Raw genomic sequence first — 18,064 nt, 5'->3', positions numbered from 1 at the left:
TCGCTGGAGAAAGGGGGCTGGCGATCGTCCCCACCGGCCCGCCTTTGAATCCGCCCCTGAGTTTCTTCGACTGATGCTGCTAAGAATTCGGCATCCATGTGCTAGACGCGGTCACTTCAATGTCATTAACATTTAATTGAACACTGTGGTACTGACTAGTCTTATTAGGGAACAAATATTACCACCAGCCTCCACAAGACAGCGAGTGCATGTGCAGAGGATAATGCCGGTCACGATGGTTCATCAAGAATTCGGCAGTAAATTAGTCACGCGTACTGAGGCAGACTTGGTGCCATGCGCTGTACCCTTCGCTGAATTGAACGCCTGAGTGGTCATGATCTTGCCTCAGGCATACTTATTGTATGTGGATGGTTCAGGCGAGGAGATGCAGTTTTCTTTTAAACCGAATTCTTAGACGAAAATAAATTTCGCACCACTTCACTGATCGCATAAACCTTGGAGCCAACTGGTCGAGCGCACAGAGACGTGACGAAATCCTAGCTGCTCCAGTGAGTCCACGTGTCCAACAGTTATACGCTTAATAAAGCGCTTTTTATTTCTCTGAACCGGCAGGCCTTGCCATGATATTTTATACCTGATTTAATATCTGTTGCGGGTCCTTAGACCCAAGATATTAAACCGACGCATAGAATCACTTGCCCGCTTGCGATGTCTCTCTTTCACAGCGAAAAGTTCAGCCAAAGCCAAACTCACAATGTTCTCTTTGCATAAACTTCCTTTGTATTTTTAGAGCCAAATTTTGAGCTCTGGGGAACGCCGTGCGATGCAATCAAAAACGACATCATTTCCCCAGGTAGCAAAGTAAACGGGAACTCCTACTCTGCTGATAATAGCATGCAACTAGTGCTTCACCGGGCGGAGCATGCGATAGATGGCGTCTCAACGTAATCAGAGGTGTTTGATCAGAATTGCCAGCAAAATTCTACCGCTCCACTATGGCTACCGCTCGGCGGTTCATTTCCTTTCCCAGCAATGTCGATAAGTAGCGCGCCGACTAAATCGAGTCCGAGAGAAGGGGGGTGAAAGAGAGAAAGCGCGCACAGAGGCGTGTCGGCAAGAAATAGTTTAGTTTAGTTTATGGGGGTTTAACGTCCGGAAGCTACTCAGGCCATGAGGGATGCCGTAGTGGAGGGCTCCGGATAATTTCAACCACCTGGGGTTCTTTAACGTGCATTAGCATCGCACAGTACACGGGCCCCTACTGTAGTCGTGCCCCGTTAACATGGACGACTTGAATTATGGACAGTCTTTCTGGGGACCAAACATTTTCAATGCATTTGCGCCCCGTTAATATGGAAACTCGCTGTCCGGGTGAAAATGCGCGGAGCCCACTGTGACCCACGTATTCTTGTCCCGTTATAATGTGGGCAGCGATGTGAAAAAAATCCCGAGGGCTTCTGTCAGATGTTCCGCCACTTGCTTTTTTAGAGCAGAACTGCGGCGAAAGGCAATGCGAAAGGGCAAATGCTGTAGTAAGGGCCTTTTTGTATGTGTGTGGTTTCATGCTTTATTGTGGCTGTGGCAAGTTGCCCGGCCAGCGTGCCTTACCCCTTCCCGTATTGCATAAATGGACGCGAAAAAAATTTTCGCTATGAGCTGCGTTGAAAACCACATTCAGCATCTGTCAACCGACTGAGTACAGAGCTCTTCAGATGCGAGCAACAGTTAGTGGGAGACGCTACATCACACCAAGGGGTGCTACGTCACACCACGTCTACTGAACCACTATGGGCGCTTCAAACGTGCTTCAACCTACACCGCACGATTTCAATGATAATGGCGATGACAACATTACACCTCGAGCTTCTAAGATTGCCCGATTTTCATTTCGCTGACCGCCACTAGGCACAAAAGGAGTCCTGTACTCATAAAGCGTTCTTTTTTTTTTTTCAAAATATTCCAGTCTGTTTTACTTCACGACTCGTTATTATGGACGACTCGCTTTATGGACACTTACTCAGGAAACTAAGTGGCCATATTAACGAGGTACGACTGTATAGCTTTAGCACTGACAATGTTGTCAGTTGTCGACAATTTTCTCTCTTTCGCTGTAAGATACAAAGCATGAAGCGACACGAGATACCACTCATAATTCTGAGGTGTGAAACTAACTACTCTTTGCTATTAGGCTAGCACCTCTTGTTAGATCTCGCCGGAATTGGACAAGAACAAATCTATAGGTGATGATGCGCAGCTCCCGATTCGCAAAGGCTGCTCTTTTTGTTGCACATGTTTAGTTTTATTTTCTATTTGTTCATAGTTTTCAGTCTTGTGTGGTAGTGACAGTGCGAATTGGATTCACAAGGCAGCTTTTTCCCGCAGCACAAAACTCCTTTCAGGCTTTAAACACTGAATCGCCTAGGGAGGCCTGGACAATGCACAACCTAAATGGTGCTGTGAAGACGAATTTTCACAGCTAAAAGAAATCAGTATGAAATATTTACTGCTGTCCCATGAGCACTTTATATACTTATTGAATGCGCTACGATTAAGGCTTCGAGCGCTCACCATACAACGCTGCTACACGATCTCACCCGTGCAAAATCGACAAGTTGGGCTGCTACATGTCAGGTGGCGCAAAGCGCGTTGTATTTACACCGCATGCAGATGCAATAAACACCGCAGATGTAATAAATCTGAGGTGGAAGTTAACAAAAAGCGATTGGAAATTTGGTGGTTCAAAAGCAGAGAGATGACATAAGATTAAAGGTGTAGGAAAACGTATTTAAAGAAAATGGCGAATCCTAATAACAGTTTACAGCAAAGTTAAACAAAAATAAAGAAAAAAAGCCGAGCATGCTGGCAGCTGCCACCTCCCCGCTTCAAAGGGGGCGCTTCTACCTTCCATCAATTCATCCATCCATCCATTGTAGTGTTAAAGTTGCAGGAAGAAAAAAAAATCTTGAATTCAAGTACAGGTGAAGAACAGGCCGCTGATCAAGCTGTTGCTGTAGAATTATCTAATTATGCACAAGCAAGCAGTTCAGTTTCGACATCTTTTAAGTTTGAATGTTCGAGGTAGCAGTACAGCTCTGCAGTCTCGATCGTGTTTCGGGAACCAGCTTGACATCGAACAGGATGAAGCGCGATGGCGATTTAAAGTGTCCATGTAGCAAAGGACCGATCCTATTGATTGATCCTAATTGATTCGATCCGAATCGGAAGTGTACGTGCGGTTTACGCCCCGCCTCTGCAGTGAGGCACTTTCATTTCTCTGTTTCTTTATCGAAAATGTCAGTCTGTCAGACCAAGAATGATTCTACACAATTAACGCTTCGTGAGCGCACCGTCGTTTCACTGCGCGTTATCGCTTCGTTTTTTGTTTTTTTGTTGGTTTTTTTTGTTCTTGCTTTGAAGGCGGCTCCATGCAGGCGTTTGCTTTCCTGCCTGGGCGCCAATGACGCGAAGAAAAGAGACGAGTTCCAACTTTGGCAAGTCCCTTGGTATCGGGTTCATCCCAAGGTTTTTTCACTTTTAATGTCTCGCTTGAAACAGGTTCATCTTGTTTTGTGAACGTGGCAGCGCACAGGACGCCTGCCGCCACGTGGAAATAATTTAAAAACAGAATTCGGACAACAAAAACACACGGTTTGATACTGTCGCCGCGCAGAACACGCGCACACACTCGAGGAGTCCTTGAGGAGTCCCAGCGCTCGGGAGGCGTGCGTCCCGCGCCCGTTGTTGTTTTTCTTGTTTTCTATACAGTGAACGCGCACACTTAACAAACCACACGAAGAGCATTTGGTTTACGGAACGCCTGAACAGAGCCTCTCGCTCGAAATGAAGTGTGTGGGTGTGTGTCTGTGTTTATACTGGTTTTGTGGTCACGAGGGCCCGCGCGACGCTGTCGCCGAGGCGCATGCGTCAACAAGCAAGACAGAGGAAAATACCTCGCACTGCAAAAGAAGAAAAAAAACCTCAAAGTGAAAACAGCGAATCAACGCGATGTGCATCGATTGACATGTTGGTCGAGCATATCAGCCGGGGGACGGCCAAAGCTAGCTCAGATCCAGAGAAGTCTGGCAACTCGCAGACGTATCACAAGAAAAAAAAGAAGAAAAAGAACCGGCTTCAGAGGCAGTGTATGTACGGTCACTGCCAAAACACAACGGCGCCCCGCGCAAGGCTAACAGCGACGCACGGACCCTCGTGAGCACGCGATCTGTACCGTGAACGAGATGTGGAGGAACGCGGAGTGGGACATGAGAGATGCTGAATACTGTCGCCCCGCGGTGCTGTACAGGAAGGAGGGGGGCGGGTATAAAAAGAAAAAAAACGAGGGGGAGGGGAGGGGAACGGGCCGCGCACTCGTTACATTGCAGTCCTGAGGAACGCGGCCGGCGAGGAGCCGACGTTACGTGGCCGCCACCGCGACGGGCGAAGATGGCCGGTCCTCCCTGTCCGTGCCCATGTCTTCGTCGTCATGCGGGACGTCTCGCGGCGGGCTGGGGGCGCTCCGGGAGTCGCCCCCTCCGCCCCCGACGCCACCGGAGCTGGCCGGCGACTCGGCGCCGCGACTGTCGGGCCGCGAGTCTTCCTCGTCGTCATCGGCACCGCCGCCCGTCGCCGACGGGTGGCCCAGCAGCGCGGCCGGGTGGAAGGGCCCCATGGCGAAGCTGGGCGGCAGCGCGAACCCTTCGGGCAGCCTGTGGTACACGTCGGCCAGGTTGAGCGGCAGGCCCTGCGGGTCGTAGAGTCTGGTGAAGAAGTCCGACGGCGGGTACGGGAACAGCGCCTTGTCGAGGAACGGGGAGGCGCCTCCCTTCTCTGACGACGACGTGGACAGCAGCTTGCGGTGGAGGTTGAGGTTCGCCGAGTGGCGGTCCCTGCTCCGCTTCGACGGGAAGGCCGCGTTGCAGCCCTCCACTGTGCACTTGTGCATCAGCTTCAGGTGCACGTTCTGGTAGTGCGTCTTCACGCCGAAATGGTTCTGGAACACCTTCCCGCAGGCTGTGCACCGCCGGGGATTTTCTTTGTCCACCGGAATCTCCAGCCCGGGACCCACGAGCGCAGCGTCGCGGTACACCGGCAGCAGCGAGGACATGTGCTGCTCGGACGAGGGCGGCGAGCAGTCGCGGAGGCACGCGTCGTGCACGTCGCGCGGCACGTCGGCCAGGCCCAGCCCGGGCGCGTGGAAGGACACGCCGCCCGAGGACAGGCTCCGCGGAGCCGTGGGCACGAGGCCCGCGAAGGCGCCCAGCGACAGCGACTCCAGGTGCCGCAGCGGGTTCTCAGCCACGTCCTCCGTCTTGATGCTCGCCGCCGGCGACGTCCTCTCCCCGTCCTTCTTGGTGGACAAGTCCTCGACCGAGGTGTCCCGCTTGGTGGCGACGGGGGAGGTTCGCGGTTCGCTGTTGCTGCTCGGGATCGTCTCTGGCTTCTCTTCTTCCTTCTTGATCGTCGCTGCAATGCCGCCGATCTTGCCCTGCTCCACTTCGAAGTTCCAGTGGGGAACCTCGCGCTCGGTTTTGAACTTGATCGGCGGCGGGGACGGCGTCATGTGGCCGTCTGTGTCTTTGTCGTCGAGGTCGTCGTCGACATCGAAGTCTTTGGAATCGTCTTGGCCGTCCGTAGAGATATCGTCCACGTCGTCCATGTCATCGTCTGACTTGGACTCCTCCATGAGGCCATTGTGGTCAATGTACGTGTTGCTCGATGACTCGTCCGAGGTGGCATACTGCAGGTCGTCGTCACTGGTGACCGCGGCGCACTTTGTTGGATTTAGCGCCTTGCGCTTGCGTACTCCCTTGTTTTCACTTAGCACAGCAACGCTCGGCCGGGGCTCCACGGCTTTCTCCTCTTTTTCCACAGAAAGGTTGACGCCGCCGAAGTCCCTGCGACGCGGCGACCGGTCGTCCGGCTGCTCAGCCGACGTCGCTCTGTCCTCTTGCTTGCTCTTTCGCGTGGTGAGCCTCAGGGCGCTGTCGCCCGGAAGCGGGCAGCTGGACCCGAGCACGCTATGCGGCGAACAGAGGGAGGCCAGCTTCTCCTGCACAGCGCCGAGCTTGTCGTGAAGCGCGCTTGCAAGGGACGAGGGCGGCATAATGCCCGGCGCACTGGCGTTGTTGAAGTTGAGCAACGTCGACGGCGGAAGCAGCGGGAAAGGATTCGCCGTTCTTCCGTCGTGTGGGCTGATCTTCCGCCTTAGGTTGGGCGTGTGCAGCTTCGGATTGGGGTTCGCGCTGTGCCTGTTCCGACTCCTGCGCGAACTGAACATCATGTTGCACCCTTCCACGGTGCACTTGTGCATCTCTCGCAGGTGCACCGCGCTAAAGTGGATCTTCAGGGCGCCCTTGTCGCAGAAGGTCTTTAGGCACACGTGGCACTGAACCCTGCGCTTTCCAGTGGCAGGGTTAGTGGTGAGAGTGCTCAACACCATCGGGTTCCAGCGCCGCTTCATGGGATTGGCGGACTTGCGGAGGTGCTTCACTTTGCGCGCCGCGTAAACGGAGTCCATGGAACCGACACCCAACGAAAGGTTGATGGCACCGGCGTCACCGGCCTCGTCGTCCGAGGGACCCTCGGACAGACTCAGGTCCGAGCTGTGGTTGGGGTACGGCGCTGCGAAACTGTTGTGGTTGTGCGTGGGAGACGACAGCGGCGTCTTGGGACTGCTGCTGCTATTGTTGTTGTTATTGTTGTTGTTGTGTTGAGTATGATGGTGGTGACCTTGCATCAGCGTCGCTCCGGGAGCCCGGACGCTGTCCGTGACGCAGCCCGCGGCGGCGTCGGGGCTTGTGGGCCGGCGGTCCGCTTGCCGGAAGTCGTACGGCTGCATGCTTTGCAACTTGTTCAGCGGCGACGACGTCGAGAGCGCCGCCAGCGGACTAGCCGCCGGCGAGCAACCCACAGCGGGAGGCGACACGGACTGTCCCGAGCTCACACTCGACGGCGGGTGGTGGTGGTGGTGGTGGTGGCGCAGCGAAGGGACCCGGTTCACGACCATGGTGCCCCGCGAGGTCAGCAGGGAGGCGTCGCCGGAAGACGAAAACTTGCCGCCGAACAGCGACAGAGACGGCTTGGCGGGCACCACTCCGGAGCGACAGCTGCGCTCCAGGAACTTCTTGATGTCCGAGTCCGGCGGGCCGTCGGCGGCGGGGCTCGCCAGCGGGGCGGCGTCGCTGGTGAGGAAATGGTGGGCCAGGGCGCGGGTCTCGGCGAACCGCAGGAACTGCTGCATGATCGTCGGCTCCTCGTCGCGACTCGCCAGGCTCCAGCGCTCCAGGACGATGCCGTGCGCATCCTGCGAAGGGAGAAGGGCACACGCCGTGAACGACAGATTCCGGGGCACGCTCAAAAGCAGGATATATGACTCTCTCCATCCTTATTACCGCCTCCATTTGAAATACTTCTACTTTCACTACATCTGTCAGTGCACAACAGAGTTAAAGGTGCTGCTACCGTGTTCATTAACTACACGTGGATCCTGTCTGTGCTTAATGAACGCAGCCAGCGCTCAAGGTTTAATTAAAGCTAGAACAAGATAAACAAATGGTCAAGTCTTCAGAAGAGACACCAAACAAAAAAATTAAAGCAAAAGGCCCTTACTACGAAACTATGTATACAATACGCCAAGCTTTAGAAACATTCTTTTTTTTCACTACTACAGTTCAGCCTGTTAGCGCTACAACGTTACAAAGTCAAGAGGTAGCGGTTCATATTCATGAGTTGAGCCTCCCTAACCAGATGCTGCTTGCAGCGGAGTGCCGAACGAAGGCCGTTTCTCTTCGATCCTGAAACCGTTGCACATTGTACACATCCTCGTTTCAAAATAACAAATGAGTGAGCTGCGGTTCACGTTTCACAGTTATAGTCTCTCGCTTTTAGTTGTGCTTCTGTTCTGACTCTCTTTGCCACTCCTTCCAAGCAGCTCTGACGCCGGACGGTGCACGGTGGCAACATCCTGAAAGAGGCCGGTTCTGGCTCCTTCAACCCGAGTTTGTTTCCACCACACGAAGACACCGGCGAGAAAGAAACACGTGACGACGCAATCCTGTACACTGCAGAACCAAGCACTGCTGTGTGTACAATTAACCCTCTCTCTCCAGGCAGCGTCTGGAACCAGGAGCTGCGAAAGGAATTCCGGAGACGTCCGGTATACCAGAGACCGTTATCGAAAATAGCGGGGCTGGAGCGTGGAGGGGGGGGGGGGGGGGGGGGCTGCAAGGCGACGGCCAGTTGAGAGCGTCTACACCCCACGGCGCCCGACGCCGATGGCCAAGGCACGCGTCCAAACACGGCCTCCGTCTCCGAGGGGAGCCAAAAGGGGGGTGTTCTTGCACGCAGCGACGGACAGCGTCGGACCGGAAGCCCCTCTGCTGCCACGCCGCACGCGCCGGTGACAAAGGCTTTGTTTAACCCCCGGCGCGGAGTTTATCCAGCGCGCGTGCGTGTGCGGACGACGACACACGCCGGAGCAGAGCGCGCGGACCCGCTGTTTATTTGCGCGGGCGTGACGACGGCCGGCGAGACAGAGCGCAGGCTCTCCTCGAAGACCCCGAGCACAAACCCCCCCGTCGTAAATCGTGTACGCGGCGGCGGCCGCTGCCGCCGCTGGTGGTGGTGGCGGCGGCGGTGCTTGCGCGAGCGAGTCTCGAAATAGCCGCGCAGCATCTCGTCGTCTCCATGCAACGCGCAGCCGCTTTGTGTTGATAAGAGCTGGCCCTCTTCTCCAAATACACGCGCCGCGGCCGGACGGGGCTCTCGCGCACGTAGCCCAAATATGCGCCGACACACCACGGCCGAGTTGGAAACAGGCGCAGTGCGTCCGCTGGCTGCAGTGTATACACGAGCCGTTGTCAGCGCGCCCCAGATGTCGCCTGCGGGCCGCGGGGGAAAAGGGCGACCGCGCTGCTGCTGCGGCTGCTCGGTTGAGTCGCGCAGCCTCGGTGCATGCTTGGCTGCTGCTTGGCCACGCGCCGTATTCGCCCAGCACGTGCACGCTCTTCGGCGCGGACGGCGAGTGCTCCGCCGAGCTTTCTTTCGTCCTCTTCCACCCTTCTCTCCCCTCTCTCCCTCCCCCACTTCCACCCCCTTGCGCACGCGCTTTGTGGTAGCGATACACAAAGTCTTAGCTTTCAAGTGCGTCGCGCCATCCTGCTGGTGGGGATAATCGTGAATGTTCAAATGTCTATTCAGAGCAGCACGTTCCTTCACCGGGGAACGCGGATGCACGTGGCATGAGTGAAAGAAGGACGGGATGGAAGTCTCTATTTCAGGGTGTCCGCTGAAACGTATTTCAGTATGCAAATAAGTTCGAGCGTTAGCAAACTTGGTACGCCTGGCTTAGCGGTGGCGTCGCGCTTTTTTGCGTGCAGTGACGATAGTCTTGGAGAGCAGCAACTCGAATTTGCCTTTTTTTTTTTTTGACAGCGCGCTGTATTATGTACCCAAAGAAGGCAGACTGCCTGATAAGTCTACGTCTACTAAGCGGACAAGAAGCGAATGTGTCACTTCTTGTTTGGCCGTAACAGCCATTTCGGAAAATAGTACGTGTCTCTGGCGGAGTTCACCCTGCCTTCGGGACTGGCCCTGCTTCCGTAATGTATAAATCTGTGCTCCGTGGCTTGAACAGATCCTGACTCGTTGAGGCTGTCGCACAATGGACCCTCTGGCCAATACGTGTGTAGCTAGACTATGTATACAGTAGCTGTCATTCTTAGAGGTAACTAGAAGAATGGTTAAACCGGCTCTTCACGCGATGAAAAGTAGGTTTAAACGCAAACCAGGAGCTCAACTCCTCCTCTCGAGCTCTCTGTGGATTTTTTTTCTCTTCGCTTGTTTTCCTACTTCCTTGTGTTCTTCGTAGCCCTATTTTGTTTTCACTTCTCATGTTCCCTCTAAGTATGACGAGTACTGTACAGAAATCCGCGCACGCGGGCTGAAGCAAGCAGACGTACAGCTGTATGAACTTATTCGCAAGAATAGAAGTTAGGAAAAGGGGTGGTTTGTATACAAGCATGCTCCTTCGCTTGGCCCTATCCGATACTGGTTCGCATTCAGGTGTGTCCGAGAAGTATCCGATCTAGAGTTTGATACAGCCAAAACTTGCTGCCACGTGCTCGAGGCCACCCCATCTGTTCATGAGTGCATAATTACTAATAATTACTGTAGTACGCATTTTGACTAAAGGACCACCTAATCAGTCCATTTCATTTAACTCTTACGGAGATTGTACGGCTATACCCTTATGAAAATGGTCTATAGACTGTCTATACACTTTTTATAGACTATATAGACGCCCTTTACACTGATTTTTTTCAATAGTCTATAGAGAATCTATAGACTAAAGTCTACAGCCGCCTTAATTTCCTTTTGTCTATAGATGGTCCATAGACTACCTATAGACTGAAGTCTATAACCGCATCAATTTCCTTTTGTCTATAGGTGGTCCATAGACTATCTATAGACTAAATTCTATAACAGACATAATTTTCCTTTGTCTACAGACGGTCAATAGATTATATACCGTCGCACGCGGTATTTAAAACTTCGAACACAGGGGTTTCTGCAGGACCAGAAAAAGTTCGGGGGTCTTTAAAGGAACCATGTATTCGGTCCCTTCTAATAAAACCGGACACGTTTTATTGAACTGTGTATAGACATGGGCGCACTGCGCCTATCCCACTATGTCCAGTAAATGGTAACGTATTAACCCACCTAGCTAACGTTTCAGCCAGCATATATATATACACAATTCAAATGCGTCCATGAGGCGAGCGTGATTGTCTCTTCAGCGCAACTGTCTGCTGTAAGAAACAAAAAAAAAAGTCCTAAACTTAAACTGCGCCTGTACGTTATAGAGCTGTAAAAAATGCATGCAGGATGCATACATGAAAGGAAATACGACGGCTAATTAACGACTCCCTTCGTCGTCTCTCTCATCCCCCCCCCCTAATTTAATACAATCGGCACCTGGTGACGGCGATATGAAGACAGGCATCCCGGCACATTTTCGATTGTTGCTCGGCGACCGACGGCTGGAGCAGGTGCCGAGTTTCCATTCACTTCGTCCTCAACACTTGCGTCTTCCCCCAGCTGGTCCCATTGTGTTGCATCGCGCGCGTGGCGAGACCTCTTCCATTGGTGAGCTTAATTACAACAAGAGCGCATGTCTAACACGACCCAGGGTCTTGTTACAGCCACGGCCCGCGTTTATTGCGAAGGCGTTGATTGCGGCACTCAAAAAACGTGACATAATTAAACAGAACTTCCTTCGTCTCTACAGGAAAGACGGCGACCATGATGGAACTGGAAATTTAGTGGCGAAGTTGAATCGCCATTAAGGTCCGACGCACCGTATGAGCACATATAGAGAGACTGACTGCATGCTTGAGAATGAATTTCAGTCGCATGCACAGTCCTGCTTGCTATGCCGAAAATAGAAATTCTTCCGCCATTTAAATTCCTCCGTTAACGTTGGATATCAGCGTTCTGCACTTTGTAAGCGTTAAATCTAATCAAAATGCAGGGATGCTGCGTCCACGTTAGTAACAACTGCAAATTTACGCGCACATAAAACGAGAAACCAGCAGCGGCCTCCAGACAGGCTTCACAATGCCTCAGTCATTGCGGTCACGAGGGCTACTGCTTTGAATACAAAGGATATCGATCAAGTGGATTTTGCATATATACACGCGATGGGACGCCTTGAGGGCCTTCTAATGACCTGGAGAAAGAATGCACCCTAATTGCATTTCGTAAGCCATTGTCTCCTATTCAACAACGTTGGTTTTAAATCAAAGGAGTAATTACTCATCAGCGTCCAGCCGAGCGCAGCCACACGGCTAGTACAGCAAAGTGGAAAGCTACCCAACATTCTTGCGATCTTCATAGTTGAGAGCAAAATGATCCTGGTTATAAACTCGAACCTCTAACCATAGCCTCTACTGCCCAGTTACTCTCCAGTGCTTAAGCTACTATGGTACAAGAGGCTCAGCTAAATGCTAATGGTTAAGTACTCTTCTGAATCGTAATTACCCTCACATACACCAGGACTGAAATTAATTTTTTTAGGGAACCATTGTCCAGTCTCCTGCAAGAGGAACCACTACTTGCTTTCATAATGAAGACACTCGATCGTTTAGTATCACAGGATACATTGTCTAGGAATAATTTACATTATCAATAATTACTAAGCCTTCTCCAAACCTGATGTAGTCAAAAGTTCGTTCCTGGCCATATCTCTAACCCTTAACCATTGCCTGACCGGTGCAGTCGTTCCACCAAATTATGCTGGAGGCGCGCACCTGTGACGAGGTTATCAACAACTCGAAACGGGAACGACGCTGTTGCACCATGCGTGAGGCTACATGACTGTATCTCTAAAGGTAAGTAAAGGGATTATAAGTACACATTTTGAAGGGTATCTTTGACAACAATTTTCACTAAGCTATGAAACTTTACTCTGTAGCCGAATGGCTATACGCCCCATGAATGTGAACTTTAACATACTCTTTGTTGGAACGCGGACTGTGCGGTGTCCCCAGAAGGGCGCAATAATAAGACGAAGGATGAACCGTTTGAAACTCTGCAGATGATTTTAATCATATATTATAGGTGGCGAGGAGTTCCTTTATGTACTAATGCTTCAGCATTGAGCTGCACGCGATCCGCTTCCAAGCCGCATGCCGCACTCCTAGAAAGCAAGTAAATCACAGGACGTGCTCATATATACGGCGCGTCAGAAAATTTACCGCGAGTTTGTTAATACTTCGCTCTTGGCTGAAGATCGACTTTACCCGAATCGCGCGTTTGTGCACTGCCATCACGAGATTGTTTTCAACAGGAGTCATTCGAAGCTGCCTCCTCTATAACCGCAGCTAAGCGCACAAGGTGCCTCCGGAGCAATGCGAAGACGTCGAGCAGCATACACGAAAGCGCCACAGGGACCTTGGATGTTCAGGTTCGCTAGCTCAGCGCGCATTAGCATTGAATGGCGTTTCTGCGCGCCAAAACGCGAGCTCCGCCACCACCGCCGCGGCGTGTGTGTGTCGCAGGTAGCGGAATGGCCCGACCGCTGCACCGCCCAGAGCGTGCGCTGAGGCGAGACGGGCCACAAGACTGCCCAGCAGCCATGGCCCCGTTACCGGCGCCGCTTCCCCAACACCTGTACAGCACCACAGCGTGTCCCTTTTAACGACGATCTTGGCGGCGGACGCTTCCGCCGCTCACGACCGGGCGCGCGCGCGGGCGGTGAGAAAGCCGGTCTTGTTGGCCCATTTGCGGGACAAAAGCTAATGTCCCGAGCGTGTCGCGCTCCTTAGGGCCGCCGCCGCCGAATGGACGCCCGCGCAAGGCTCGACGCTGACTCGGCGGGACAGCACGCCGCCGCCGGGAGAGGCTTTTGTGCGCGACGACCGCCTCCGCGCCGATGCGAACCGCGTCCCCGCGTTGGCGGCAGCTGCCCTCTCCACGGCAGCGGACAGTGAGTGGCGCGACCTTTTCCCGAGCGCCGCCGAGGCGCGTGATGGCTGGCGTCGTGTCCAGATACACGGGGCCCTGCAAAGGGGGCGCCCACCCCCGACGATCGTTGTGGCGTTGCATTCGCGGGGAAGCGCCGCTCTGCTGAGGCGGGCCGCGACCGCAGCCTTTGGTGTGGCACCGCACGGCAGGACACGACTCGCCGCGATATGCGCGGGCGGCTGAACGCGATGTCACGAGCGTCGCGTACTCGAGTGCATCGCAGGTCGGCGCCGGTGCCTTTGCGCCGCGGCACGCCATTCATGCGGCGCCTCAAAGAAGGGTCAGCACTAGGACATAGGCGAGCACGGCGAGGAATAAACGTTTGTTGCCGCTGCATATGAACCCTAGCCCGAGCGCAGGCTCCACTCGAGATGACACCCTCACTGGGATGGAAGCTAGGATAGAAGCGATGCTCGAAAGAACAAGGGAGAGAATGTATCTACTAAGCAGCGCTGGCCGCATAAATAATCACCGTGTTCACATTTATGTAACCTTTTTTTTTTGCTTTTTGCATTGTTCACGAACTCAACTGAGTATTGGTTGCTGCCATTCAAGAATGCAGCATCTGCCACGATAGCTGTCGCCAAGCAGTTATCCTTGCTTATACTCGTATTGCGCTCACGGCTTTGCCGTATGACGTCACTGGTGGTATGGCTAGGACCATTTCAGCTCCTCCGAAATGAGTCAACGATATTGGGAAGCCTGCCTTAAGTAAAGAAGTTAGGAGTTGATCGAACGAGTCTGAGAGGGAGGTTGTTCGTATGTGACCCTTGAAGCTGACGTTGAGGTGCTTGCTGGTTGCTGGCTGCAGGCGGGGACTGACGTTACGATCATGGCCGGAAATTTCTCCGGAGTAGTGACAACGGGCCGTGGATTTATTGCGAAGTGGCGCGGCAGAACGACCGATACCTCTCTCTGTCCGTGAGGACCGCTGAAGCGACCTCCCTATACCTCTCTTACGGATGTCGGCGCAGAAGGGGACCCTACATGTCGAGCCAGCGAATCAGGGCGCCGGAAGCATCCGCGACTGAGACTGCTCCTTCCTGATTTCTGCCCCTTCTTAGCGACTTAGCAGACAAGAGAAGAAAGAAGCAAAAATGCGGTGTCCTCTCTTGGGGCGCATCCGCCATTGGACAGGTCCGCCGGCCGGCCGGTGGCGAGGACGCGCGGGTCGTCCTCCCGTCGACCGGTCGATGCGTCCAATGGGCGACCAGGTGTGCGACAGCGCGAAAGGAAGGGGGGGAGGGGGGGGGGGGGGAGCGCGACGTCGCCGGAGCAAGAAGGCGACAGTGGCCGCCGCCGCCGCACGGGCCAATGGCGACACCAACCCTCCCGCTGCGGCCGGCCCCCTCGGGGAGGACGGGCTCCTCACGGATGTGCGTAGCCCCCCCCTCTTACAACTCGCCTTCCTTGCAACCCCCCCACCACCACTGCTCGCTTAGCGAGACCGGCTGGACAAGCGGAGAGGGGCGCGCCATTCCTTGCCTCAAAACACAGGGCCGCTACACGAAAAGGACGCGCGCTCGCTCTAACGAAGGATAAAGAGCACGAGGGAACACGCCGTCAAACCCTCGACATAAAACGAGTAGGGGCAAAGACAACTAAAGGGCGGAATGTCCGGCCCAGTTTTCAATATTGTACAGAGGGAAAGGCGCCCTTTCGAACAACACTACTCTTCGAAAGCATTCAGACTCCGTTTGTCCTTTATCGGCGCGCCGCTGTTGGTCCTTGTGCAGGTTGGACCAAGAAATGCGCTGTGTGACCCAAGCCAAGCAAGATATGGACATACTTCGGTGATAACACTACCGAAAGCCATTCGTGAAATGCCGCGGAGGAAGCGGCTACAAAGAAATTGGCTATTCACAAAATCGAGCCGAAGTTGATGTAGAAAGCTCTCAGGCTAGAACACCTATAGTCTTTCGGATGCTGATTCGAAGCAGGCTTGAACTTATCCTGTTACTCAGTTAGAACTTGGCTTACAGAAGTAAATATTTCCACGATACATTCCAGGGAGACGCTTCAACCGCCAAGAAACCGCCACTGCGCGCAACGTTTGTGCATTTGTGCGTACGCAGCTGGTCTCTGCGCGGTTCGGTGTGCATTCGGAGTCATGAACATTGCAAACTGTGCACGTGTTTAATGACGCGGCTGGTCAAGCCATGTGCTTAAAACCTACGTTTACATATACGGACCTTTTTAACTGTCTCGTCAACGGTAGAATTGATCCTCGCAGCAAGGTGTCAACTATAGACTCGTCCACAGCCCCGTATGTGTACAGTTACACTCAACGTCACTCGCTTTCTACAATAGCGTAGTCTCGGCTCCGGACGCAGCATCAGCCGCGGTGGTTAAAAAAGCGAGCAGTCCGAAGCCTGCTCCTCTCAACGAAATGATCGGAAATGACCGGATGCCTCGCCACACGGTGGAAGCTGCGTTCACACCTCTCTCCGTGCGCGCTGTCCACACAGTTCCGAATCGCTTCCTCGCGCGAGCGTATCGAGACCGCCGGGCACGACTGGACGTTGCGCGGTGGCCTGCCTCGCTCCATTTCGACACAGGTCAATGGCAGGCCGGTGTCCACTAAGTGAATCCGCCGACATGACATCACGCGCTGCGTGCACCCCTCGCAGCACAGTGAAACCACCGCCACGGTCGTCGACACAGGCGAACGGTTAAAAAGCAAGATGCGGCGCACACAGGGACAAACCGGCGCTGTGTCAAAACCATGTCGTGATGACACCGCAACGACCGGTGCGCTGTGCACGCCGCCACCAACCGCACTGCGGGCAGGGGGTGCGATCGCAGAACGCTGATGGTTCCGTCACGAATCGAGCATTTACGGCGAGCCGAAAAGCAGCTCGGGGGACATGGCGCAACCGGCGGCGCTGCAGCGGCGGCGGCGGCGGCGCGACGCGCGGCCGGATCACACGGCCTGCGCAAACAACCGCGCCGCCGCCGCCGCGCGCTGTCGCCAAGACAAAAGGCGTCGGTGCCGATCGGAGCGGCCTCCTCCGATAATCGCGCCGCGGGCACGGGGGACCCTCCCTCCCCTGGCGGGACCGGCGCAGTCATCATCGGTTGTCGTTCGCCGAAGGCACGAAGCCGTCGTCGCTGAGGCGGGGGGACAACGCGCGCCCGCTTTGTTGAAACATGCCCTCCCCTCCCCGCGGCGGTGAAGGGTCCGCGTCGGACCAAGTGGCGGCGGCGCTGGCGGCACAATGGCCCCTGATGCTATTACGCGGCGTCGGCCAGCGTCTGTCATTACGGCGTCTCAGCTGTCCTCTTTGTTGTCCCATCCTGCGGTTCCGGGATGGACTCCCGCCTGAGAGCGGGGGCTGCTGCTGCTTGCCGCCACTGCGACCAAGCAGCGAGACAGGGGCAACGTGTCTTGCCACGGCTCGTAGAGGTCAGAGGGAGGGCATACGAGGGCGGTGGACACATCATTCCTCGCCGATGTACTGGCTTGCTTGACGACCCCCCTTCCCCCGCTGGGTATGGCCGGGAAGTATACAAGCACTTTGGGGGCTGGATGATGTCCGTTGGAATTCCGTGCACGTTCAGGAACGACGCATAGCTTTGGTAGAGGTGGTATGAGTGCCCTTTCTCCAGCGCATGGCGCTTCTGACATGGCGGCTTATAAGGGAGCGTGGTACTCCACTGGCTGCCAAGGTCGACCGAGAACTTCCAGACCCTGTGAAGCTTCTGTCGGCAGATAGTCTCGCAGATCTGTCCCTTCGCAACGACCACTTTCCGTTCAATGCAAACAAGAAAGAAAAGTGGACGCGGGGCAAGGGCCTTACACACGTCACGTCGACGTGTATTCGTTTCAACTCCACATATAGCGCGAGTCCTCATGGTATGTCTTGAAACGACTCGTAAAAGGAATCAATGCGAAGTAATAATGGATAAAACTGTTCATTGGATCCAATAGCCAACTACAGAGCCAGGATTGGGTGGTCCCCCTAGTCCGGCAGTCCATTGGCCTTCAGCGCAGCTTCAGCCTGAATACGTCTTCGCTTCTCACGCCAACATCCTGAGGAGCACACATTCCCCCTAGTAGGCCCCGAACACTGCTGCCGCAGAAATCACTGCCTCCACGGAGTGACAACTCCGAAGCCCCGTGCCACGACTCGTGCTTGGCGTAGATATGGAGGCCCAAGCTGCGTGCGGGCAGGCACTCGTTGCCCACGAAACAAACGTTTCCCTATACTCTCCCTCAGGGACGCTTGTCTCCTAATGGCCTCGCCAGCTGAGGCCGCTGAGCCCCGAGATCCGCGCCGAGAGGGTCGTGATCGAGAGACAATGAACGAAAACAAGAGGCCGAGCAGCGGGGTGGGGGTGAACCGGGAAAAAGCAAAGCTTAGCGCGCGGGGAGCAAAGGGGTCCTCCAGCAACGGGGCCGGAAGGCGTGCGCACTGCCTCTGCTGTTTCTGCTGCGCCAGACCCGTTATTTATGGCTGCTCGGATGGGGCTCGTTAGGAGCAACGGCGCGACGCCTCCGCGGACATCTTTATTACAATTTCCGAAGCAGCGCTGCTCGCTTCCAGGCGTCGTTGTTTTTGCGCCTGGTCGGAGGAAC

The 18,064-nt window shown here is 54.5% G+C and overlaps 1 protein-coding gene across 5 annotated transcripts in view; it reads right to left on the bottom strand.

Annotated features, from left to right (window-relative positions):
• Positions 1-3,432: 3,432 nt before the first annotated feature.
• Positions 3,433-18,064, bottom strand: part of LOC144120712 (zinc finger protein basonuclin-1-like) — a 325,073-nt gene continuing 310,441 nt past the window's right edge. For 4 of the 5 annotated variants that reach the window (XM_077653367.1, XM_077653370.1, XM_077653368.1 and 1 more), the window contains one exon: positions 3,434-7,264. In XM_077653367.1, the coding sequence (XP_077509493.1) occupies positions 4,376-7,264 (2,889 nt within the window). In that variant the 3' untranslated portion in view covers positions 3,434-4,375. Of the gene's footprint in view, positions 7,265-18,064 lie in introns of all 5 variants that reach the window. The other variant, XM_077653371.1, reaches the window with a different exon arrangement.

Source organism: Amblyomma americanum, chromosome 2, assembly GCF_052857255.1.
Source record: "Amblyomma americanum isolate KBUSLIRL-KWMA chromosome 2, ASM5285725v1, whole genome shotgun sequence".
Lineage (NCBI taxonomy): Eukaryota > Metazoa > Arthropoda > Arachnida > Ixodida > Ixodidae > Amblyomma > Amblyomma americanum.
This window is presented reverse-complemented; position numbering and strand designations above follow the sequence as displayed.